This window comes from Lissotriton vulgaris, chromosome 1_1 (genome assembly GCF_964263255.1).
Source record: "Lissotriton vulgaris chromosome 1_1, aLisVul1.2, whole genome shotgun sequence".
Classification (NCBI taxonomy): Eukaryota; Metazoa; Chordata; class Amphibia; order Caudata; family Salamandridae; genus Lissotriton; species Lissotriton vulgaris.
In genome coordinates, this window is record NC_141685.1 from 736,463,349 (window position 1) to 736,488,538 (window position 25,190).

The following is a 25,190-nucleotide window of genomic DNA, read 5'->3' on the forward strand; positions in this document are numbered from 1 at the left end:
AGAGACTGTGACTTTAAGAGCTGAGAGAACTCCAATATCCCATCATGCTCAGCCAGAGGCAGTTACCTCAATTATTTTTTCCGGCTCCTGCTGACCGGATCCTTGGACATTGAACTCAACCTTTTTAGGTTTTTTTCTTCAATATAGAACTTAAAAGTTGTGTTTTTTTATTCTCTCGACGTCTTTTATCTTTCTCTGTTGAGTGAAGTGTTTTCCTATTTAAAATGCCATCTCTTTTTGGCAGATGTCCTCGCTGTGGCAGGAAAAAGTCCAAAACAGACCCCCACGAGGTCTGTATTATTTGTCTACCATCTTCTCACCTTCCTGCTAATCCTGCGTGACAGGGAGAAGATTCGCCTGCAGGGAAGGGAAGAAAGAAGAAAACAGGAAGTAGCCAGTGGGACTTCTGAGCGAGTGGGAAGTAACTCTTTCACCAGAACTCTCCCCTCAACCTCCAGTGGACTTGGGAGGTCTGAGAGGCATTTTTCAGGCAGAAAACACAATCGGTCCCGGTCGACGTCGAGGCAGTCGACATTGTGAGGAGGTACGGCGCCGCCATGCTCGTGGTCATTGACTGCCTCAACGCCATACAAATGTCGACTCTTGGTGTCGAGAACTACTTCGCTCAGACAGCCCAAGTCAAGACATGCATTCTAGCAGAAGAAGGGTTGGAGCAAAGACATGCGTTGACGTCGAGGGAGTCCGACTCGCCGTCACCGAGAGGTAGGCAGTTGACGTCAAGAGCCAAATGGTGATGAGAGTGGTCGATGTTGAGAAGCTGGTCGACATCGAGGCGCCCATGTTGACAGGGGTTGACGTCCAGAAGTAGAGCACCGCCGAAAACCAGTCGAGGACGACGGAGGTAGACGTCGAGAAGATCATAGACGTTGAGGAGAGAGCAAAAATCCTCCAAAAGAAGGAGAATCTACTACGCATCTGATTCTTATTCCAGATTTCCATCTCTGCTAGAGGTACCTTCCTCTCTCATCCTGGTATCTCCTCAACCGGACTAATCGGCTCCAACAGTGCCCGCACCTCTGGCGCTACAAGCTCTGCTTCCAATACTACTGCTACCAGCTCTACCGGCACCTGTATTTCCACCTCCTGTGGTCCCTCAGTTTTCTATCACACCAGCGCCTAGGCGATCATACTCAAGGACACGCCATTGCTCTCGCCATGGACATTCACATTCCTCTACTGCATCATGCCACTCACGGTGCATCGCCGATCTCATCGCCGGTCAAGATCACATTCTCACCGCCATTGCCACGTGTCCTCTTCTACTAGGGCAAACTCTCCTACCTTGTAGGACTCGCCTCAACCTCACTCACCAATTGATACCAACACCTTTCAAGTGATCCTGATTCGAGGTGCATCTAAATTGGATATACCTATGGCGGCCCCCACTCCACCGAACTCTGTGATCTTTGAAACTCTTAAAAAATGAATGGCCTCAAGGCCTTTGCTCCCACTAGTGCCGGGTTTTCTTGAGCCAGCCATGGAATTGTTTATCACTCCAGTTGTGACAAAATCCGCATCATCCAGGCTCCAGAAGAACTATTGACCACTGGAACAAGGTTCTCTGTTCTTACGTGCCACCCCTCCACCTGACTCAGTGGTGATATTAGCTGCATGAAAATTCCACGGTACATCACCATCTGCTACTTCTCCTGATAAGGAGAGCAAAAAGTTGGACAAGTCGGGACTTAAAGTTTGCTACACGTCGGCTACGTCAATGAAAGCAGCCAGCACCACAGCTGTCCTAGGAAGGTATGACTGTGCCTTGTGGGATTCCACTCTCCACTTTGCGGATCACCTCCCAAAATAACACCGGGAGGATTTTCTGAAAACCCCTAGAGGAAGCTTTGGCCTCTAACCAGGTCATCAGTGTGGCAGCGGATTCTCCAATTTTAGCTGCCCTCATTCACTGTTACGGGGTTTCCTTATGTAGACATGCATTGCCTCGATTGACATCTCTGAAGCCGGACACTCAGCTATGTCTTCAGAATTTTCCTTTATCAGGCTCCACTCTGTTCGGCTCACACGCCGATGACGAAATGGCGAGAATGAAGACAGAAATGGATACTTTAAAAGCTGTGGAATTAGATAAATCTAAAGAACAGCGATGTTCATTCCGCCCCTAACACTCTCATTTCCCGTAACAGAGTGTTCAAACCCCTTAATGGCAGTCCGGCAGGCCACAACATTATCAACGGCCCTACCGGACGCAATGCAAGCAACAAAGGGGACGTACCTGTCAACAAGCTAACCAGGGAGGCAGACAATCCATGGCATCAAAACCCTGAATCATCTCTTCCCCCTCTTCCGAAGTATTGAAGATTACGTGGCAGAGTGGCAGCGCATAACAGACGCCTGGGTCTTGAATATTGTCAAACATGGCTATCGTCTCAGATTCACTACCACCCCACCATCCATTCCACCAAGGTTGTCTGTCTCTCCTCAAGTTTCTACAACGAGGTCACAGTATTTACTCCAGATACTTCCTCGTGCCAAAGAAGGGCAGACACAAGTTCAGGCCTATTCTCGACCTCCAAATCCCAAACAAGTGGATCCGAAAGGAAAAATTTGAGATGCTGGCATTATATCAAATATACCTTCAACCTCAACAGGGAGACTGGCTCCGTTCAATAGATCTACACAACGCTTATTTACATATTCCCATCGCACAGACACATTAGAAATTCCTCTGATTCATCATGGGGCAGAACCACTACTTATATGCGCTTCTATCATTCGTTCTCAAGTCCGCTCCCATGACTTTTTTCAAATACATGGCGGAATACATGGCGGTGGTGGCTGCGCACCTACGAAAACTCAGAATCTTTGTCTATCCTTATCTGTCTTTGTCAACACCAGCCCAGATATTGCATTTCTTAGGAGCTACCATCGACACTTTACAAGAAAAGGTGTTTCCTTCAGTGGCTTTATTCCCAGAAAAATCTCCTGAGGGGAATGTCTTTTCACCTGCAGGAGCCAGCACAGACCATTGTGATTGATGCCTCGCTGCTGGAGTGGGGAGTCTACATGGATCGCTTGCAGATACAGGCAATATGGTCCTTCAGAGAACAGACATACCATATCAACCTTCTGGAACTCCGTGCAGTTCACCTGACACTCAAGGCCTTTCATCCTTCGTTCGCGACCAACACCCTGCTTATTCAGACGGTCAATACAACCACCATGTACTACCTGAACAAGCAGGGGGGGGGGGGAACACTGTCCAGAGCCCTGTCACAAGAAGCTCAATCAAGCTGGCACTGGCTCCTCGCCATGAACTTGAAGCTGATAGCTGCTCCCCTGCCAGGTGTGCATAACATCCAGGCGGGCACGCTCAGCAGGGTTCTCGATGAAACAAAGAGGTCGTACGAGATATCTTCAGCTTGTGGGGCACACCCTCTACAGACCTTTTCACCACAGCGGAAAACAAAAAATGCCCCGGCTTCACCGGCAGAGTTTATCATCCTAGGTCACTAGGAAATTCCCTATGGATTGACTGGTCCAACAAATTTCTTTACGCTTTTTCTCCAATACCTCTGATACCCGCAGTCCTTCACAAACTGTCAACCATGACAGCCAAGATGATCCTCCTCGCCCCAGAATTGCCAAGACAACTGTGGTTACTCCAGTATTGGAAGTTTCATAGAGTCACATGCTTGGATCATTCCCCGTCGCTGATATGGGAGTCCCTGGTACATCTAAATTGTAATGCTAAGCAAATATAAACCTGAAACCAGGCCTAGGCTCATTTCAGTTTTGTAACATATCTCTATAAAAGAGACCAAAAGTAAATCCTGAATCAATCAGTACCTCTCACCCTCTAGAACGCTCCTGGGAGAACCTTAGACCCTCAGATTTTCTACCACACGTTGTGCTGGGGAGTCTCCTCTGAGCTCTGCTCAGTTTTTCTACTTCAGTGTATTTCAATACAGTTATTTACTTAAAATCCGTATTTTCTACTGCAGTACCATCTTCTTCAGTGCTGACCTTCAGAATTCTGGCATAACCATGTCAGATAAAGAGAAAAAAAGTATTTTTAGAGCCTGTGCCACCTGCTCTAAGAAAAGGCTTCATACAGACGAACCTCACAGTGACTATTTATTGCGTGTATCCCAACCATACGGCAAAAGATTGTAAGGTATGTCGTACCCTTTCTAATAAAATTTTGAGTGATCGTGAGGGGTGCCTTCTTATATGGCTCCAGAAACTTAAAGCCAGAAAGGAAGTGATCTCCAGTGAGTACAGTGAGGCGTCCTCTTCATCCAGAAGGTCCCGTAAGAGGGGAAGAGCACCTCATGCCCACTCTTCCGGTGAGCATCCAAAATAAAGGCCCTTAAAAAGACCTCTCATGGGTGCAGTCCCTCAAAATCTCCTCACAAACATGAAAAGGAAAGACAGGGGCATTCTTCGGGGGGGACAAACATTCAGAAGAGGCTAGTTCTGAGCCTTCTCCTCCCCTCAAGTCAGACACTCTTTCAAAAAGCCTTTCTCTGTGCCTCCTAAAGAGAAGCTGTCATTGAAAAATCCATCATCTATGAGACTGTCGACGAAGAAGCCTTCACGATCGTCAGCTAGTACAGAGGTTTGCCAGTCTTCAACATCTAAGTAGTAGGCGAGTATCTTCGAGTAAGCTGTTAACGACTACCTAGTTGATGGCGACGGGGATGACAACTACATCAACAGCGCTGATGGCAGCTAGGAAGACGATGACGACAGCGGCGACAGCTATGTCGATGACGGCAATGAGGATCACGGTAACTACTTCATCTACGGCGTAATACCGTCGCTTATGGTGTCCAATTTGCCGTCAGTATCTACCTCGGACAGTGGTGTCGTTGGCAGTACCGTCGACGTATCGTCAACTAGGGAAAACACCAGAAAAATTGAGAAACCTAGAACGACACAGATTACACCAGAAGTTACCTCTCCTAGCAAGGTTACGCCTCTATTACCTTCACACCTGTTGGAAGAGTAGGATTCTGAGGAAGAGGATGTCGGTCCTTTTGGCTACGCGAGTAGCCCATCCCAGCTGCATGTTTAGTGCCAAGAGGATGATTTTGAGGAGGACTATAGGGAAGAACAATACTATATTCCTCAGCACGAATTCCATCGGGATTATCAACAAGAAGTAGTCTGCATGGCTTTCTCGTTGCTATCAAACCTATTTATGTTAGATGACTATTGAAAAAGATGTCCTCCAACACCTGCACCTCCTAAACGGTCTACATTGGCTCCTCTGCCACGTTCTTTCCCTTCTACTCTGAAAAGGGTTCAAGATTTGCAGAATTATGAATCCTGGCCATTGTAGCCTGGTCCGTAGGCTGCATTATGACTTTCTCAAGTGACTTGTCGGGGCTTTCCTGAAGAAAGGCGAACTCCAGCACTTAAAAAGTTATATTGGATAAAGTGCTCCGGGGTCCCTGCAGATGGGTGGGACTATTAAATACTTATGACTATCATGGAAATACCCCAACGAGAGAACTGGAGTTACAGGTAAGAAATTACTCCATCTTCGTAAACTAGCTAGGAGACTAGCTCTAGAGGCCAAGCTCTTGGCCATAGAAAAAGAAAGAATTGAGATGGGCCTAGGACCCATCTCTGGTGGAAGCAACAACTTAAATAGGGAGAAAGAAGTCACCTTTGACACTAAAATCCCCAAAAGGATTGTCCCCAAATATTTAACAGGTAATGATATCACCAAATTTTCCTAGGTGACTGGGGCTCTGCGCAAAGAGCACAGTCTCTCCCATACCAAGCTTATTGCGCCAGCACTGAAACTGTACAGCTGCAAGGCCGTGATTAGTGCACTCTATGGAGCTGAGCTGTGGGGTATGGCAAGAGCAAATTACCTGACATCCCTGGAGAACAAGTTTTTAAAAAAATTTGGTATCCCTACTCACCGACTAATGCTTGACATGGGCATTCAAACCCTTAAGCGATATAGCCAAGCTTCGTCCTCTGTTGTTCTGGCAGCGGATGGTTATCACTTAGGAACTGGTACGGGCGATTTGCTGCCCTCAAGGTCTTCTTTCCTTCCCTTCTCTGCTTGTTCGTTCAGATTGTGATGGGCATATGACTCCGATGTGGTACATCAACAAGCAGGGGGAGTAAAGTCTCACCTTCTCTGCCCGGACGCTCCAAGGCTACGGTCCTGGGCTGGGGAACCACCAGATTTGGCCAGTGTGCGTGTGGACAGTCTGTCAGTGTCAAATTGCCAATCATGAGTGGAATCTACATACGACGGTATTCCAACACATATTCAGCATCTTGGGAACTCCATTAGACTTCTTTGTCACTCACAAAGCACTTACTGCCTGAAATTCTGTTCCCTCTAGTATCCATTGCAGGGAGGTACTGTTTGAGGTGGAACTTTCTACCCAATTACAAGTTTCCTCTCACAACTTGATTCCTTAGCTCTTGTGTAAGATCTACCTCATCCGGGCCCAAGTCATTCTGATATTCCCAAATTGGCCCCAAAGGGCATGGTACACAAATCTGATGCACTTCTCCTTGTTCCCCTGCTCCGTCTCGCTCACAGGGTAGACTGCCTCTCTCAATTGCAGGCGTAGGTTCTGTACTAAGGCCTTCAGAGCTTCCACCGTCTTGTCTGAAGATTTAGTGTGGTAACCAGAGTTTTTTCTTAACTACCCGTAGACACTCCCCCAAAGCGGTGTACTCTGGCAGATGGAATAAGACCCATCAAGTGGTGTTCAGACGACTTAGTCAACCCTCTTCAGGTCCAGCTGTCGGTCATTCTACATTTCGCCCAGTCTTTGGCTCAACAATGGTTCACAGTGGGCAGTATTAAGGGTTGCTTATTGGCCTTGTCTGCCATCTTCTGTTTGCCTGACCAGCCCTTTTATAATGCCCTAATGGGCCCTCAAACTTTTTCCTGCTTTTATAGTTGTGTTCTGCATTAGAGACGTTGCATAGTTGCTTGTTATTCTTCCTTTTAAGACAGTCTTAAGTTAATTGATATCACGAAAGCTAGTAGTGTATGTGAGCTACAGGCATTGAGTGTGAAACCAACTTCCACCTCTCATGTCTGGCAAGTGGTACCAAGAAACAAGGCTGCATTCCAGGCCAATCAGTCATCCTTCTTTCCTCTGCCACTTCTCATGAAGATAGAAGAGAGACTTAGCAGACTGGACTCCAAGAGAGAGACCAGCTTTTACGTGGACTGAACACATGAATTCTGACTGGATGACTACTCTTTGTAGCCTACCAGAAGGTGTAAGGACTCATTCCACCAGAGCAAAATAGTCTATTTCTACGTTGGTGAGAGGGTGCTGGTGGCAGATGGGTGCAAGTCCCTAGAATGTGTTATCTCATTTAGAATGCATCATTGTGATTTTTCTTTTGAACTTCGGAAGTTGCTCCCACGAACAGATTATTGTGCCTGAGATATAATAAAATAAATTATCATCTTAACTGCAATGTGGACATGTGTGCTTCACAACAGTGTTTCATTTTCCGTTCTTTCACCCCTTATACTGAGTATTGTAGGCTGCATTTTTATAAATTTCTAACATAGCTCTGCTTTTACCTGTAACAACTATATGTGTCTAATAGTACTGTAAGTGTTTCTTCCAAAAATGTTTTGCTTTAAGCAAAATAGTTGTAATTCGGTTTATTTGAGATTATTGCAGTGCATACTCTGATTATATGTATATATGTTTTATTGTAGGAGTAACCAGGTGGGTCCTACTTGGATGCAGCCAGACCGGCTTAGTCCAAGATCATCACAACCACCTCCAGAAACATCAAAGGGACTACTTTACGCACCTCATTCTGAGATAAGTAGGCTACAATCCACTTATACTGCAGCTACCTCTGAAGGAAGAGGCCTCTTTTCACATCTCCAGACACTAGAGCAGCTGGGTTTGCTACAGAAGGATGGTGAGTCAGTTCTGTCCACAAAACGCCAGATAGCCAGCTCTGCAGTAGGATTGCTTAGTCTTCCCCTGCAGACCAATACTGCCTCAGCAGACTCTCAGCATGACTCTTTGTCCAAGCCCGGTACAAGCCAATACCAACGAAAACTTGATCGCATTGAGGCCCTGAAAGCCACTGCTGCGTCCCTATCCAATCGTGTGGAAAGTGAAGCCCGACAGTTGGCATGTGGTAGCATAAACTACACCACAGCATGGAACACCAGGTTGGATGTGGTGCAGCCGTCTCATGACAATGAGCACTGGGCAAAACCAGTCAGCCCCCCTGTGCGTGAACGCTGTGAAGACACCTTTGCTGCCCGTATTCAAAAGATGTTGGACACCTGTGTGAGCCGGGCCACCTTTGATGATGACTTGCCTGGAGTTGGCAACCTACATGAGTTTAGAAAGCTTCCTCAGACACTCCGACCTCACAGTGCTGTGGCCAGCTTGGGAATAAGATCCATAAGTGGCCACCGAGATGTTGAAATTCCAATCCAACAGAAACAAAAACAGCAAGACCCGCTGACTAAGGAACTTGCGATTAGCAGCCCAGAACGTCAAGTTGGTACACCCCATGAGTCGAGTGCTGGCTCCATTAGTGAGGGCCCCCTACTGAGTGAAGGGAGCCTTTCAGAGAGTGATGGAGTTCCACTTGACCATTCACCACCAAACATGGCTGAGGCTCTAAAAGGCCGCGAGTTCTGCATTACTGCTGAAGACCAGCTCTTTGGGCCCCTGAAAGATTTCCAGAAGGAGGTGGAGAGTTACCAACCTTTGCCTCCCTCGGTTTGGTCCTCATCCCAGGTCCAGGGGTCATGGGAGGAGCTAGCAAAAGGAAGTCCACATAGCGTTATTAACATCTATGCTAAGTCCTTCCTCTACGGGAAAGGTGAGTGCACCAAGAAAACATAACATTGCTGGTGTTTGGTGAAATGTCTTGTGTTAAGTATCTGAAAGTTATGTTTCTTTTTTTCTTTGGGTTTTTACATGTAAGACAGTCTTTATGCTTGGGTTGTAATAGTGATATAGGAACATGGGTGTTTTTAGATCTGTATCTTAATGCTTTTCTGACAAGTATGCCCCTCCTTAGGTCTTTGTATTTCCCAGTTATAATACTTTTTTGTGTTTTGCTTTTCTTTCTGATAGGTAGTTGCTCTGTGTAGGAAAATGTAGGAAAATGTCCCTATTTGACATGGTCACCCCCATGTTTTTCCTAGTAATTTATATGATTTGACTGTAAGTGTACTGGGTTCCTGCTAACCAGGTCCCCAATGCCAGATAGTTTTGCCAAAACTGTTCTGTTGTACCCCAATTTGCAATAACTTTCATAAGTCCCTAGTAAATAGTACCTCTGGTGCGTAGGGTTGGAGGTACTGAAGAGGGACCCTAAGGGTTGTAGCACATATTGTGTCACCCTAAGGGGCCCCTCATGTAAGGCATGCAGAGTACCATTGCTGATGAATGCCTGGGTGAAGACCAAAGTAAAAACACAACATGCCACACATCCTGTGTGCCATACCTACAGACACTGCATGCAGTATAGGGAAGTCATCCCTACCTCAGGCCTTACAGACTTAAGGCAGGGTGTGCTATACTACATATGTGGGCATAACTGCATGAGCAGATATGCCCCTGTGCTAGTCAGTTCCATTACTGTCTGTACAAGTGATCAGGGAAGCCATTTTAAAACATGTGCTGGACACTAGTAAAAACGAGTTCCCCAGCTACATAATGACATCATTGAAACCAAAGATGTTGGATATCAAACCTCTCGTATTGATAAACCCACGCTGAATCCAACAATGGATTTATCAATACATGCACCCAGAGGGCACCTTAGATGTGCTCCCTGAAAACCTACCGACCATTAGTGTGCTAGTTGACTGGTCTTAGCCAGCCTGCCACCACAACTAGTTTCTGACCCCCAGGGGTGAGGGATTTGCTCTCAGGAGGATCAAAGCCTGCTCGGGCAGAGAATGTTTACACCCCTTTCCAAATGATGACCTTCGAATTACCATCCCAATGCAGTGAGCTTGGAAGAGCCCACCGCCAATCTGGCTTGCCTCACAAGAGAGGACTCCGCGAAGTACCTCTGCACCATCACCCATGGAGAAGAGGACCAAAGGTATCCTCATGTCTCCGAGCATCGTGAGGCCTGAGTCGCCATGTTGGTTCAGCCCGACTGGCTTCAAAGGTCAAACCTGCAGCCTCTTTTCACAAAGACTTATCCCCATAGCCTAACATTTGGCGCCTGGCGCTGTTTTGAACCTCTGCACCCAGCTGCCCCAATGCCACCCGGTGTGACCTCTTGGTGCTGCCTTGAACCTTGCCCCATACTCACCTTAAATCCAGGTATCTGACAGAAACAGTTAGATATAGATTCCTTACCTTAGAATTACCCCCAGGCGTCAGACTGAATCCGGAAAGTTTTTCATCAACAGTGCCCCAGCACGTCAAAAGGTGGCATTGGTCGGCTCCACGTCCGTCGTTAGAGTTGTGATCGCTGGGATAACTTTGCGGTAGTTACTTAGACGCTGCCTTTCCGCGCTGACTTCAGTTTTTTCTTTTTCCTTGCCAGCCAGTGCATATCCGGAGAGAGCGGTACCTCCAGTCACTTTTTGACTGACTTTTTTGCCGACTTTTTTCAACACCGTTTTCGAGTCTTCGACACCTGGTGCACGTCAGGGATGCCCGGCTTCAAGGTTTATGGTTGCTGTAACCGACTGATGTTGGTGACGGCTCTGCACTCCGTGTGCCTGTTCTGCCTGGAGCATGACCACGACCCCAAGTCATGCTCTGACTGCCGGACCATTAATCCGAAGTCTTTGCAGGAGCGGTCCCAAAAGCTTCTTGAGGCAAGGTAGTCAGCTCTGTGCCATTCGAGGTTCCAGTCATGTGGGAGGTTGAGGAGCCACCACAATCATTTATATTCCAAGTCTTAGCACCCGGGGTCAGGTAGGTCGAAGCACAAGAAGTTGAAGAAGCATAGTCGCTCTTCGACTTTTCCCCATCTGTCGACCGTTGCGATGAGGGATGCGGGTGGTACCCCTCTCGCGGCTGCGCTTAAGGGAGCCTGAAGGGTTGGCTCTGGCCTTCCCAGGACCCGGAGCGACACCTGCCCAGCTTCGTCAATTTTACGAGGCAATGAATGCCATCTTTGGGCAGCCCGACTCCGCCGGCGCGCCTTAGGGCCATGCGGACTAGGCTGGGGGCCCTGGGCCTTCGATACCGGCGGATTAAACATGGTGCCGCAGGGTCCCTTGGAATCCAGGCCTGGATCCGGATAAGCGCTGTTTGACCTTGTGACACCTCCCCCAGCGCCGATTCCACCGGCACCACGTCCGCAACTGGCTTCGGCTGTGTCCCCAGCCGACCCTGGCCTCCACCTCGATGTAGACACCGAGTTGGACCGACGCCGGATCCGGCGCCAACGCATACTTTTGTGCCCTTGTACTACTCTGGCTCTTTCAGACCAGATTGGCAGCCGGAAGAGGGAGAGGAGGACTGGGAGGGGTCTGGTGACCATCTAACTGAAAAGTTAGGATATGAACCGGATTGGAGAGAGGAACATGGGGAAGCCAGTGGTCTGGATACATCACTAGACCATGGCATGTTGTCTCCTCCCACCGTGGCTACGGAGGAGGGAGCATCTTACCGTCTACACCGTGGTGTTGCGTAGGGCGGCAGAGGCTCTCCACCTTGAGCTACCTACTGCGGCAGTCAGAACTATCCACCTTACAGAGGTGCTTCAACCGGCGGCAAGCTCTTCAAAGCCCTTGCTTCTGTTTAATGAAGCCCTCACTGACATCCTTTTGGGTACCTGGTCCAGGCCCAACACAGGGGCTTCTGTGGCTAGGATGATTGCCCGACGCCACCGTCCGGCTCCGGGTGACCCATCTGTTTGAGGCATACGAGCTGTAGATCACATGCTTTGCATAAGATCGCCATCTAGTGTTGGGTCCGGATGTTTGCACTTTGTTTTTCCCTAGTCACCAGGTAGGGGACTCCTAACCTCAGGTGATAGTGCGCATGGTCAACTACTCCATCTTCAGATAGTTTTTTCTGCCATTTGGTTCGGATGTAACTCGCTGCGCTTTGGTTCGACGTGGATCCTTCAGTCCTTCTCGGGGCGTATCACATTCTCATTCAATGGTATTGTTTTGATCGCGTTTCTCTTTCTTCGCGGATCGTGATTCCTAAAGCCAATTTCAATCGTAGAGCTCGTGGTAGGCCATAGGGCCTAGCCCCTGGTTCGACTCGCAGTCGATGGAACAAACTCCTTTCAAGTTCTGTCCTCGGTGCCACGCAAAAATACCCAAGCACAGACTCACACGAGGTGTGCAACTTGCGTTTGTCACCCGATCATAGAGAAGACCACTCCGGCGCGTGCCGAGCTTTCCGCTCCAAGAAGACTCTTCACGATCATCATGCCTGACGAAGCGATATGCAGAGACAACAGATAGACTCCATTCTGGACCTCTTCGGACCTGAATCTGAGGAGGATGAAGGCAACGTGCCCATCGGAGCCGAAAACCTCTTAATTTCCAAGCACAGCTCCAAAGAGGATGAAGACATCCTGCATGGACAACATACCATGAGTACAGTCCCCACCTTCCACTTCCATCGAAGAAAAAGGCTTTGGACCAACCCTTGTCCTCTGGCCCCGGTCGGCACCGAGATCAAGCGTCCGAAGCCCCGCCTTCGGGCTAGGCACCAAAGCCTAGCAAAAAGCCTTCCGTCTCTGAAAAGCCCCATGCCAAGTCGGGCACCGTGCCAAAGACTTCAGAGCCGAAGAAAAAATTTCGGCACCGAACACCCGCCCTCGGCACCGAAACAAACTTCGGATACGGAAACTCTGACCAAGAAAGTATCGGCATCGAAACACATGGAGATGCAGAAGTCACCCAAAAAGCATGCTTTCGGTCATCTGCTAGACTAACCGGATCCGAAACAAACATTCTGGTTATACACCCAAACACTGGACATATCACCACTAAAGTGACTTTAAAGAGGGGTGCTACAAAAGAAGAGGAATATCACATACCATTGAAGAAGAGAACTGTTGGTACAAATCCTTCCCCTCCTTCTTCTCCTCCTCCTCCTCCTTCCGTCACCCTCTCTACCCCAGACTATACTTGTGCCAACTTCACCTGATCACTCACCACCACACACACCTGACAATCAGGGTGATGGGGAAGATCATGATAATAATGAGCCTAGAGACGTGTGGGATGACTATAACACTGGATCTCCCACTGACAACTACACCAATATATATCCTACCAGGCCCTCTCCACCAGATGACAGTGTAGGATTTGTTAAGTAGGGCTGCTGTTACCATGGGGTCCCACTACATAGGGAATCCCTTGAAGAGGGCTTCCTTTTCGAGACACTACACAACACACAAAAGTCTACACACATGTTGCCCATGTTGAAAGGAATGACCAGACATGTAGACAAAAATGTTAAGGATCGTGTTAGAGCTTGTATCCTTACCCCTAGGGTAGATAAAAAATACAAGCCTACCCCATCGGATCCGGTTTACATAAAGGGTCAACTACCATTAGATTCATTAGTATTCTCTAATGTACATAAAAGGGCAGACTCCCAGACTACTGGAAACGCACCACCCCCAGATAAAGAGTCTAACCTCTTGATGCTTCAGGGAAAAGGATAGCCTCCCAGGCTGCTAACTTCTGGCGTATTTCTAATACACAGGCGTTGTTTGCACCGTGTGAGCGTGCACACTGGGATGAAATGGAACAACGTTGAGTAAGCGAGAGGATCACATCGTCGGCATACATGCTAATTTTGTGCACATCAGCCCCATATTTCAAACCGGCTATGTCCGGATTTGTTCGAATCCGCTGGGCAAATGGCTCCATATAAAGTGCATATAAGAGTGGGGATAGCTGGCAGCCCTGCTGTGTTCCCCGTGCAATAGGGCAGATAGTCTATCTGCAACCATTAAACCGCACAGAGGCCTTGGGGGTAGCGTATGGACACTGAATCCAACGAATATAGTTGTCTCCAAAGCCATACCTGCGCAGCACTTAGAACAAGTAACTCCAATCGACGCAGTCGAAAGCCTTCTCCCCCCCCCCCCATGCCTCGTAGGTATGTCGGCCATAAGAGGGTTAAGGGGTGCCGCCAAGATGCCAGCGAACAGCTTTGCGTCAATGTTAAGGAATGAAATGGGTCGGTAGGACCTGCAATCCCTGGGATCTTTAACAGTCTTCAAAATGACCGAAATTGATACTTTCGTCATCTATGGTGTTACTTTCCCGATATCGAGGAAAGAGTTGAACAGCCGCTTTAAAAAGGGAGCCAGCTAATCGGGAAATGGCTGAAATCACCTTTTCTCTGCATATTGCGTAGTCAAAACTATCAGAGGTATGTTGAGGTATGGGGGATATGTTGCAGGTACTCAAATATGCATTAGGATCGCGCAGGGGGGCATCTCGGTCTGCATAAAGGAGGTGGTAAAAGTTGCGGAAGTGTCTACAATTTGATCGTCTGTGGAGTGTTCCATCCCATCCCTAGCCCTAACTGATTGAATTACGGACATCTGCTTCTGTGTCCGCTGTCTGTGTCCTAGCTCCTTCCCACATTTATCACTGCTTAGGTAAAATTTGTGTAGCAGTCGCACAAGGGCATGTTCCGCCCTACCTAAATCTAGGTGCTTTAGCATTCGTCACCGATTTTCTAGTTCCCGCCACATCCTTGGGGCCCCGTACGCTTGTGAACCGCCTCTAGTTCTCCCACCTCCCTCTCTAGTTCTGCACGCCTCTCCCTACGTAGCGCTGAATACGATGCAATAAATTCTCTGCGCATCACCAACTTCATCGTCTCCCAAACCGCAGCAAGATGGGTGGTCCCCACATCATTGTCTTGGTAGTAGTTCACTATAGTATCACGTACCCTCTTGACTACCTCTTCAGAGAGAAGGAGAGACTCTCTCAGTCTCCAGCCCAGAGGGGCCGAACGCAAGTGCTGTGCATGATCAGAGAGAGAGCGGGGCGCAATCTCAGCAGAGTGTAGTCCGGCCATAAGGGAAGAGGAAGCTAAAAAGTGATCAAGTCAGGCATATGTTTTATGCGCTGCTGAAAAGTATGTATAGTCGCACACATTTGGGTGGTGTGTGCGCCAAAAATCCTGCAGACCACATTCCTCCAGCCATTCCCTCCCCGCTAGCGAGAGCGCCCCAGTTTGATGCGACCTCTGCCCTGATCTGTCCAAGTCCAAATCCATCACTGAGTTTAACTCAACCCCAACCAAGATCGCAGCATCAGGGGAGGCAAGCACCTCTGCCAATGCAGCGCTGAGAAAAGGTTCTTGTTTTTGTTTAGGGGCATATAAAGTACCTAATGTAAGATGCGAGTCTCCCCATTGTACTCTAATGGCCAGCAGCCGACCCTTGATCTCTGCAATTGTCGAAATAACTTTACATTGGCTTTGAGCACTGAACAGCACTGCTACTCCATTCTTTTTGGACGGCCCAGAGGGCCAGAATTGTTGTGGGAATCGCTTAACACGCATGCGCTTGAAGTCTTTAGAGAGAAGGTGTGTTTCTTGGAGTAAACATATATCACTATTGGCGTTTTCTAGGAGGGAGAGCACTGCGGAGCATTTTACTGGATTGTAATCACTTTTAGATCTCTGCCCATTGGAGTGTCGGGGGGCTGTAGAGCTGAGTACGTTCAGGCGTCTACGTAGCACCTGCGCAGCCAGAGACAGCATGAGGAGCCCTATCCCCTGCTCTTCCCACCTAAGAACTGATGCGGAATCCCCCAAATAAACCCCATCCCACTAAGAACAAACAACTGACTATTGAAAAGAAGTGTAATCTAGCAAGCAAGACAAAAGTTTGTCTAAGTGGTCAGAGTCCAGGGTGTCGGGGTAAGGAAACAGTCAAAACGGCAATGGGTAGTCCCCTACTACTCCGGCGCGAGGGGAAAGGTGGTCTTAGAACACACTCGGTCCCTCCTGCCTCTCCGGCGCACATAATTGAACCCAAATGAATACCATTTGATAGCAGGATCAAGGGGTGTATGGGCGCTCTGTAACCTGCATAGCGATATAAGAACTGCTTCCCTCTCTTGCTTGCTTGTTGCCGGGTCGGGTTTTTGGCTTGAACATGCTTCCCAACCTGCTGCCATTCCGTTGAGCGTCGTCGCCATCTAGGCTTCGGTCCATCTTCCCTTTCTGTAGATGGGCCTCTTTCGAGACCCAGGATGTCCAGCGCTTTCTCCAAGGACCTGAGCTGGAGAAACCTGCCCTGATGTTTGAAGATAAGACGGAATGGGTGGCCCCACGAGTAAGGGATATTCTTATCACAGGCTTGAAAGCCCTGCGCTTGACCGGCGTGAAAGCCGCCAGGTCCTGGAAGAGAGCAGGTTGGTGTCTATGAAACGGCACTGGATGTTGATCACATGCCCTCAGAAGAATGCGTTCTTTTAACTGAAAGTCATGGACACAGACAAGGATGTCTGGAGGAGGAGCTTTAGCTACACACTGAAGGCCCACCTGGTGGGCTCGATCCATTCGAATGTCTGAACCCTCCTCGTCTCCAAGAATCTGGTGAAATAAGGCGCTGATATAAGCCCGAAGGTCATTGGGTGTTCGAGGGACCCGCCAATTTCTGGAGGAGCTCTTTCAGCGACTTCTCTCTTCGAGCCCTCGCCATGGTGGGCCTTCAGGACCACTGCTCCTTCAATATCACTCACCACTCCGGACCGCAGTGTAGCCCCAAAACCCCTGCGCTGTGATCAAGGTTTTCGTGTCTACTGTCACCGGCCAGGTCCTGCACTCAGGCCACCACTCCGGTGCGCGGGCCAGCTTCAGCTATCTCTACTTATTGTAGGCAAGGTCAGTGCGCGCTCCACTCCCGTCAAAGGCGGGCTAGAAAACACTGCCCACACCCACACCGTCCGCTGAACCACGGACCGACTAGTGCCCCCACCGAGCACGGTACATCTCACAGAGGCCGCTAGGACACAGACCCGGCCCTGGACAGATATGGCTCTCGGCTTGATCATACACCCCCAGGAAGTGCTGCAACACTTACTGTCTCCTCAATTGCTTTCAAAGGGGACCTTGGTCCCACACCACTCAGGGGTCACAACGAGGCCCTGCCCAGCTGAGTCCTCCTGCAACGCACCTGGGCCCAATCCACCACTTCGGCAAGTTCCTTGGGGGGGGGGCACTCCTTCAGCTCTGGTCCCACGGGAGTCCGCTAAATCCCTCAAAGTCTCAGTTGATCACACTGGAAGGGTCCCCCTCTCTTTGCGGGGAACCGTGGTAGGGGGTGGGCGCAGCCTACAGGATGCGCGGTCTGCCGAGCCGCGGAGCGAAGCCAGTCCCTGTGAGAAAGTGGCTCTATATGTACTGGACCAGAATAAGGTACAGTGTGTGTATAGAAGCCACAAACTCCAGAGGTGTAACTGAGGTTAAAGCCAGGTGTTACCTTACTCTCTAAAGTGGTAGCTTGGTCGAGCAGTAAGGCAGTACCAGGGGACAGTGTAAAGCATTTGTTGTACACACTCAGTCAGCAAAATGTTTCACACACTAAAGGACTGAACTCCAGGCCAGGCCAATTGTTTCTGTATCAAAGATATAGTTGTTTTATTTCTAGAAGCAACTGGTATCACAATATACGGTTCTCAATATGAGAGGTCTCAGATGAGTACTTTGCAGAAAGGCAATAAACTTTATAAACACAATAGGTACAGGGGTTGCAGTAGGCAACACAATTCCGCAGCGATTTTTCAGGAATATAATGCTATTTTAAAAGTTCACACTTAGAAACTTTTCAACAGAAAGCTGGCAATGTTATCCAATGGGAGAAAATTCAGGTTGCAGGTAAAGTACAATCTCGTTACTTTGGTAATCCAGTACTGGACTCCTGGGTCCAGCACTGGGGTCTCAACTTAAAACAGGTAAGTAATTTCGTTTCAGTTTTTCATATGATTTTTAAAGAATATTTCAGGTTTTCAAAAGTAGACAGAAGAAATTTCATAGAAAAGCAGACAATGGGTTCCTATGGAGAAAATACAGATTACTAGTAAACCCGTTAAGGACTACTTTTGCGGTTCAGTACTGGGCTACAAGGTACTGTACTGGCGTGAGTTCCTGGTTTCCAGTTGAGTACTCGACTGGTGAAGTTAAGGTTCTGGGCATAGACTCAGGGGTCCCCCAGGGTCAGAAAGGTACAGTTGGTTCAGCCTTAGCGGCTCAGGGGCGGCCGGGTGCAGAGGTAGTTAGGCCCAATGTTATCAAATAAGGGGCAGGGAGCCTCCGGTTGGTGGCTGCTGGCTAGCAGGCCATGCGGCTGTGGGAGCTGGGCTCCTGGTCACTTGCTCAGGGCAAATGGGGAAGTAGGATAGGGTACAGGTTGCCCTGCCTGGGGCACTCGGGCGGCTGGGTGCAGGGTGCTTTTGAGCCGTCGGGCGCTCAATGTTATTCAATGAGGAACTTGAAAAGGGAACAAAGGCTGCAGGCTCGGGACGGAGGATCTTCTGGCGCGACCAACACTTCGAGGGGTAAGTTGGGATCTTGGAGGAAAGGTAGGCACCCAAGAGTTGGGCACAGGCAGCCGTGGGGCGCCGGGTGCAGGGGTGTCTTTTGAGGTCCGGAAATCCTACCCCCTGCTGGTCATGGTCGGAGGGGTCCTTTTTTCTGAGGCTGCAGGCGTCGTCGGGTTCATCGAGGAGGGTCTTTGGGCACTGGACTTCAGGTCCCAGTCGCAGGGGGGGACGTCCTCGTGTCCTGCATCACTCAGGCTGGGCTCGACGGATGCAGAGTGGGTTGGTCCGGAGCTTCCTGGCTGGCACCATGGGGGGTTGTTGCAGCAGAGCCTCTGCTGATGGTAGTTTCAGGCTTTGAGAGGGTCAAGGCAGGCAGGTCCTCTGGGTGTCCCAAGGTTGCTGTACGGAGGAGTCGCCGGAATTAGGCAGGAGCAGGTTCCAGGATCCACAGGCCGGTAGGGCTGGGGCCAAGTCAGTTGTTGTCCTGTTAGCAGCTGTGCAGCGGGTCTTCTTCTTCTTGATCTTCTTTCTTTTTTTCTTATCGGGATCTGAGGAAGGAAGGTTCAGGGAGCCCCTAAATACTGAATTTAGGGGCGTTACAGGGAGGGCAAGGGCAGGGACCAATGGGTCCCTGTCCAGGGGTGGGTACACCCCCTAGCCTGCTCCTCTCCTGTGGGATGGGGGCAGGAGCCTACTGTGATTGTGCAGGGCTCCCCATCTTCAAGATGGCCGGAGCCCGGGGTCGTGCTTCACCTCGTCTCCCTCACCTGAGGGGTGAGGTTGGCACAGGCTGGCACCCCCCCCTTCCTGACGTAGTTTATCCCGCCAGAGTGGGGGTCAGGACTGGTGGGGGCCAGTTGCTGGGTACAGCAAATGGTCTGGAGAGGCTCACAGAGGCGGCATGCCTTTGAAGCTTCCCCCTACCCATCCTGGGGAAGGAGACCTGGCACCTCGCCCAGGATGTGCATTGTTGCAGGCCCAGGAGAGCGGGGGGCTCTCCACCCAGGGGTCCAGCAACATGTCTGCTGTGTGGCAGCCTAGGCAGCCTCTCAGTCCAGACATGGATTGTGGTTAGGTTTCAGGGGGCATCTCTAAAATGCCCTCTGTGGTGCATTTCTCATTAAATCTCACACTGACATCAGTGTGGACTTAATGTGCTGAGAAGTTTCATACCAAACTTGCCAGTCTTCAGTGTAGCCATTATGGTGCTGTGGAGTTCGTAATGACAACCTCCCAGCACCATATATTCTTAATGGCTTCTCTGCACTTACAGTGCCCAGGAATGGCCCGGGGCACTGTAGGGGCACAGGGCTCATGCACCTGTGCCCACACCTCTGGCATAGGGCACCCAGCTGAAGTATGCCAAGGCAGTGGGTTCTGTGGGCATGGCACACAGGGATGTGTGCCATGTCGACTCTTTGTTTAGTCCTGTACTTGGACACACAGCCTGCAAAGGCAGCGTGGGTGTCAGGGCACGGGCCCCTAAGGGTGGCACAATAAGTGGTGCAGCCCTTAGGGGTCTTCTCTGGTCACCATGCCCTGGGTACCTAGGGTACCAATTACTAGGGGTTGACAGGTGTCCAGAGATGCCAATTGGGTTTTAGTTTCAACACAGTTTTAGGGAAGGAACACAGGCCCTGGGTACCTGGTTGGCAGGAGCCCAGGGCACACTCAGTCAAAGTACATCAGCAATTCAGCAAAAAGTGGGGGCATACCGATGCAATAAAGATGGCACTTTCTCACACTGACATGTGGCCAGAGATGCCAATTGGGTTTAGATTTCAATCAGTTTTTGGGGAGGAACACAGGCCCTGGGCACCTGATTGGCAGGAACCCAGGAAAGGTGGCACTTTCTCACACCTTCTCTGTGTCACTGGAACGGAAGAGAGCCTCCATTTGTGAATGTTGTATGATGTCAATGAGATGCTGGAGCTATTTTGTATTATTCTTCCTCACAACAAGCTTTAATGCCGCCCAGATAGATGAAAGGGGGTCCCGTTGATGTCATTGTTTCAGAGGTAATCCACTAGTACAGTACTTATTGCTTACACCCTGGAAGGGGATGGCAGCATAGCATCACATAGTCGACATTGTAAAGTACGAGGATGAGAAATATCGAGCCGTAGGGTTCAATGGATTGGGGCGTGGTCTGAAAGAGATCGGGGTTCTATGCTCGCCTCTCTGACACAGGCTGTTAGGGCCGGGACGTGAGTAAGTGATCAATGCGGGCGTATTGCTTGTGACCTGCTGAATAAAAGGTGTAATCCCTTGGAGAGGGGTGGAGGTGATGCTATAGATGTATTGGAGCCATCTGTCCTCCAGCCATCGGAGTCCATCGGATGTGAAGGCTCCCTTTTGAGAGGAGCATTGTCTAGAGCGACCTAATTTGGGTCTGTCACCATATTAAAGTTTCCCCCGATCAGGATGGCTGTATCCGGGTAAGTGAGGTCTGCTGCTAACGCGTTGAGGATAGAGGGTTCTTGCCACTCGTTCAGAGCGTACATATTAGCCAGAGTGAAAGCAAGGGCTATATTCAATCAATAAGAGAGAAAGGGTCGTTTAGGCAACTCTCATACCCCTTGGGAATAATATTACAAAACAACAGAAGAGTACCTAAAAGAAAACTATACAATAAGAAAACGGGGGTAGACGAAACGTAGTTACCGCCACCACCCGTTAGTGCACAGAAAGTAACGAGGTGTGTATAGTTGTGCGAACAAAGCTGACAACACACTATTTGGAACATGGACATGGCCCCAACAATATCAGGTGGACAATAATAGAACAGCTGAAACAGGACAGTGAGAGATGCATTTTTGAGAAGGAGCAAAGATGGATCTACCGTCTGTCAACACATAGACACGGATTGAATGATGTTATCCCTTGGGGGTCGGTTATGCGACGTTAGGCTCTTCCCACACTAGGGCTTGATTCATTCCGGAGCTGTGGTCAGGTGTTTTGTCACTTTTTTGATCCCATTGGGCACATACCCTTCAATGTACTAGGGAATACTTTAGAAGTTAATCTGGAAGTTGACTAATCACGCATAAGATCGTGCCCATTACCATTTCTCGTTCCTCCCAGCTGATTCTGTTCCATGGGAGCAAACAACTGAGACTGAAGGTTTTTGTAACCAAACATCCCTGTGCTACCTGCAGATGCTTCGGCTAATGGTTACATCGATCTAAGGGAACTACCAATAAAGGATCATTCTAAATCTATTTCTAACTTTAGTCTTTCTATGGACATAGAATGTACGTTAAATTACATATTTTGTTGTGCTGCACTTTTTGCAGTGCCAGACTTTTGATGGTGGTACCTCTGATTACTACATTCAATTTGGTTTAGTATACATACCAATACGCTGGTGCTTTGACCATTTTCATCAATTTAAATTTTTTCATTTTACATGCACTCTTTAGTCGGCCGTGTCTAATAAAGTTAGTTGACCGTTTTTCAATAACAGGAGTTCTCTTATATAGCGGACTTGCCCTTTAACAAAATAATGAAATTACCAGCGGTCATGTGACTGGGTCTGACACCATTGCGTGAAACTGACGCTGCTTTGCGTAGCGTTAAATGATAGCGGACTCCGCTGGCTCCGTGTTTACGGGCCGTGGATGTGACTGCAGTAGGTGTACGAGTGGTGAGACGCCGGGCTGATAGTAAGTAAACAATGCACTTCTGGTGCAAAGTCTTATGACTAACGGAGGCGCGCCAGTAAACTCTGTGATTACCTAGCCCTAGAAGAGAATGTGTAAATTCCTTTTTTATGCATTTTGACAGTAACTCCTGACGTGAAGATTTGCCCCTGCCACGAGCCCAGGAGGCTATTTACCCGTAGTTTACGAGTAAGTGTGCTTACTTGCCAATATGCTTTCCGAGTCTGTACACTTTGAAGGTGTAATGTAAATATTTCGTTATTTCATGGGCACTTTGTCTCTTTTTAAAAAAAAAGGAAATGGATCGAATACACAGACCATTAATGGCTGTTTGCTGTTCGAATTTGCGGCTCAAAATATAGGCGAATTATGCCCCTGGTATATATTGACCTTCTGGCATAATGTACCTTATTTTTATTAAATATGCCATCGATAAGCTAAAGAAGGTTGGGATGGTTTAGCCTCTTTTGAATAATGCATGGGGTGATCTCTTTAGTTTACCGATCGTTGATTACACGATCTGATCACGAGGTGTGGTGTTGGTTCTTGTTACAACTGTACCATTTTGGGTTTTCGAGCTTTTTGGGAATAAGGAGGGACATATGTGTTGAATTTACTTATGTTTTTGGATTCTTTAACAGATCCTACAGCCCTCCTACATTAGAGGGTTCGCACTTTAAAGTTCCTGTGCTCTGGTTACAAGTTTGTAATTTCTTTTTATCTAATTCTTGAACCCCGCCCAATTTGGAGTAGGCGCCTTAGCGTGCGCTTCCCATTCAGCGAGGGTATATATTGGTCCTGAGGAATGCTGAGCTGATTCAGGCTCACTTTAGCTGAAACATGTCGACCGTATTTTAGGACATTTGGTTCAAATTTACATAACCATGTGCATGTCCGATTTTTCACTTTGTTTTTAATTGAGTTAGAACTACCCCTTTATTAAAAATTTTGGTTGGGGGAGTAGTCCACACTCATTTTAATATGCACTATTTTGTATATCAACTCACATACTGACAAAAAGGACCCAATGAAGACATTTGGCAACGAACTTTGTGTTGGTGCCTGAAAGCAAGGGCTCCCCACTGTATTTTAACCACAAGCTTCCGCCCCATAATTTACGTAATTGTGGATATTGGTTTGCGATTCAATTTCCGGGCAAGAAGAATAGCTATCATATTCTGCTTCGCGGGCCAGAGGACCAATACTGCAGGGGAAGCCAGCGTGAGTGCATGCGAGGTGTGTCTTTATAAAGCAGGTGGGTCTCGTGTAGCAAGCATATATCCCCGCCTGATTGCTTCAGGAGAGACAGCACTGTTGCGCCATTAACTGAGCAGTTTAAACCTCTGACATTAAGGCTGATGATATGCAACTCTCGGGTCATGGGACGGGGTACTGTAGTGCGGAGGGACGCCCCCTACTCCGGGGCACTATTGACAGGACAGCTAGCACAAACAGTGAGGGGCTACTAGAACGCCGCAGCTGAATCATATTGGATGCGGAAGTGCAGACTAATAACACTAATTGGAACATTAAGTGACAATAGTTCATCAGATTGGAACAACAGTTGTGGAGCTTCTTCCAGTTGTGGACCCATCTGTCGACAGGATAGCCTCCCTGAGGGAACGCAGCCCTCAGTGGAGTTAAGCATCAAGAAAGGCATTTTGTGACAGCCCAGTCTCTCCGAGCCCTTCACCTTATTTCCCTCCAGACTAGCAGCTATGAGAGATCCCAGATGATCTCATCTTCTTCATGAAGCTTCTGAGAGGGTGGTCTCCCAGAGAAAGTTTGAAGTATCGATTTATCTTTCTTTGACTATGGTCTCTGAATCCTGTTTCGCTCTGATGGGGGCTCCCTTGGCGCCTCGCCATCCAGACCTCTTCTGCATCTTGCTGTTGGGGAGTGGACCTTTTGCGGCATCTCTGAGGGTTAAGCAATATTGACTATCGGACAGGCCTCTTTGAGGGATCTCAGTTGGTGTAGCGTTCCGTCGTGGCGAAAGATCATCCCAAAGGGATGTCCTCAAGAGTACACTATCCCTCCTTTGCGCAAATGTTCGGTGATGGCCTGAAATTCTCAGCGCTTTTGTAGGGTGATCCATGAGAGGTCCTGAAATAGAAGGGGCGTGTGACCCCTAAATGTGACGGCTGCTAGTCTCGGGCTTTACGTAAAATGTCTTCCTTTGTTTGAAAGTTGTGGGCGCAGACCAAAACGTGCGCAGGCGGATTATTTTCTGACATGGGAGGCCACACTCGGTGCACTTGATTGAGTTGCAGCTTTGCCTCATCCGAGAGCCCCAGAATGTGGCCGGAAGAGGGCCGTAACTATTCTCTGAAACTGCAGGGATACAGGCAACCGCCCCTGGGAGCAGCAAACGTATGGCAAGGCCTAAAGTCCAAGGTGTGGTCCTTCAGTGCACTCCCCTCTTGTGCCTCCCTAGCAGCAGCCGCTCACCCATAACATCGGTATCACCAGTCCGGTCTGTCTCATTGTGCGTTGAAAGCTAACTTACTTCTGGTTTTCTACCTCTGCCAGTAGAGCAAGAGACGGGGCTTCCAAGGTGCAAGACCCCCGACCCCTGGGCGCCCGGCAATCACCACAGCTCTAGAGCGCTATTGTCGGAGACCAATGCCAGGGGGAGGATTGCGCTCTCGACTTCTCCTGAGGTCTGATACCAATAGGTCCCCCAGTGCACCAGTGGGTCACAAACTTCTCCAAATTATTATCAAGCTTTACACTGGGGTCTCAGGCCCAAGCCCCCATGTGCAGATCAGTGAGCTACGATGACCGCTCGGCACTGATTCACCCAGCTCTCCGAGAGTTAGCCTCTCACTTGGCAACGCCACAGAGGGGGGCCTCTTCACCATATTTCCTCTCCGGTTGAGGGACTCTTGTTTCTCCTTAGGGCACTCGCACCTTCCCCCGCTTTATTCTGTGTGGTCTTCTTGGCTAGACCCAAGTCTTACTAGGCCCCGTGGCAGGGGAAGGGTGAACGTGCAGGACCCACACTGTTTCAGGTGCTGTCTGCTTCCCCTTCTTCAGGGCCCACTTCC

General features: G+C 49.0%; 1 protein-coding gene across 2 annotated transcripts in view; it reads left to right on the plus strand.

The window, feature by feature from the left end:
• The window catches only part of CEP350 (centrosomal protein 350), a 1,459,870-nt gene that overhangs the window by 352,978 nt on the left and 1,081,702 nt on the right, over window positions 1–25,190 (plus strand). For both annotated transcript variants that reach the window (XM_086955422.1, XM_086955428.1), the window contains exon 12: window positions 7,706–8,841. In XM_086955422.1, coding sequence (XP_086811548.1) covers window positions 7,706–8,841 — 1,136 coding nt within the window. The remainder of the gene's footprint in view (window positions 1–7,705; window positions 8,842–25,190) is intronic.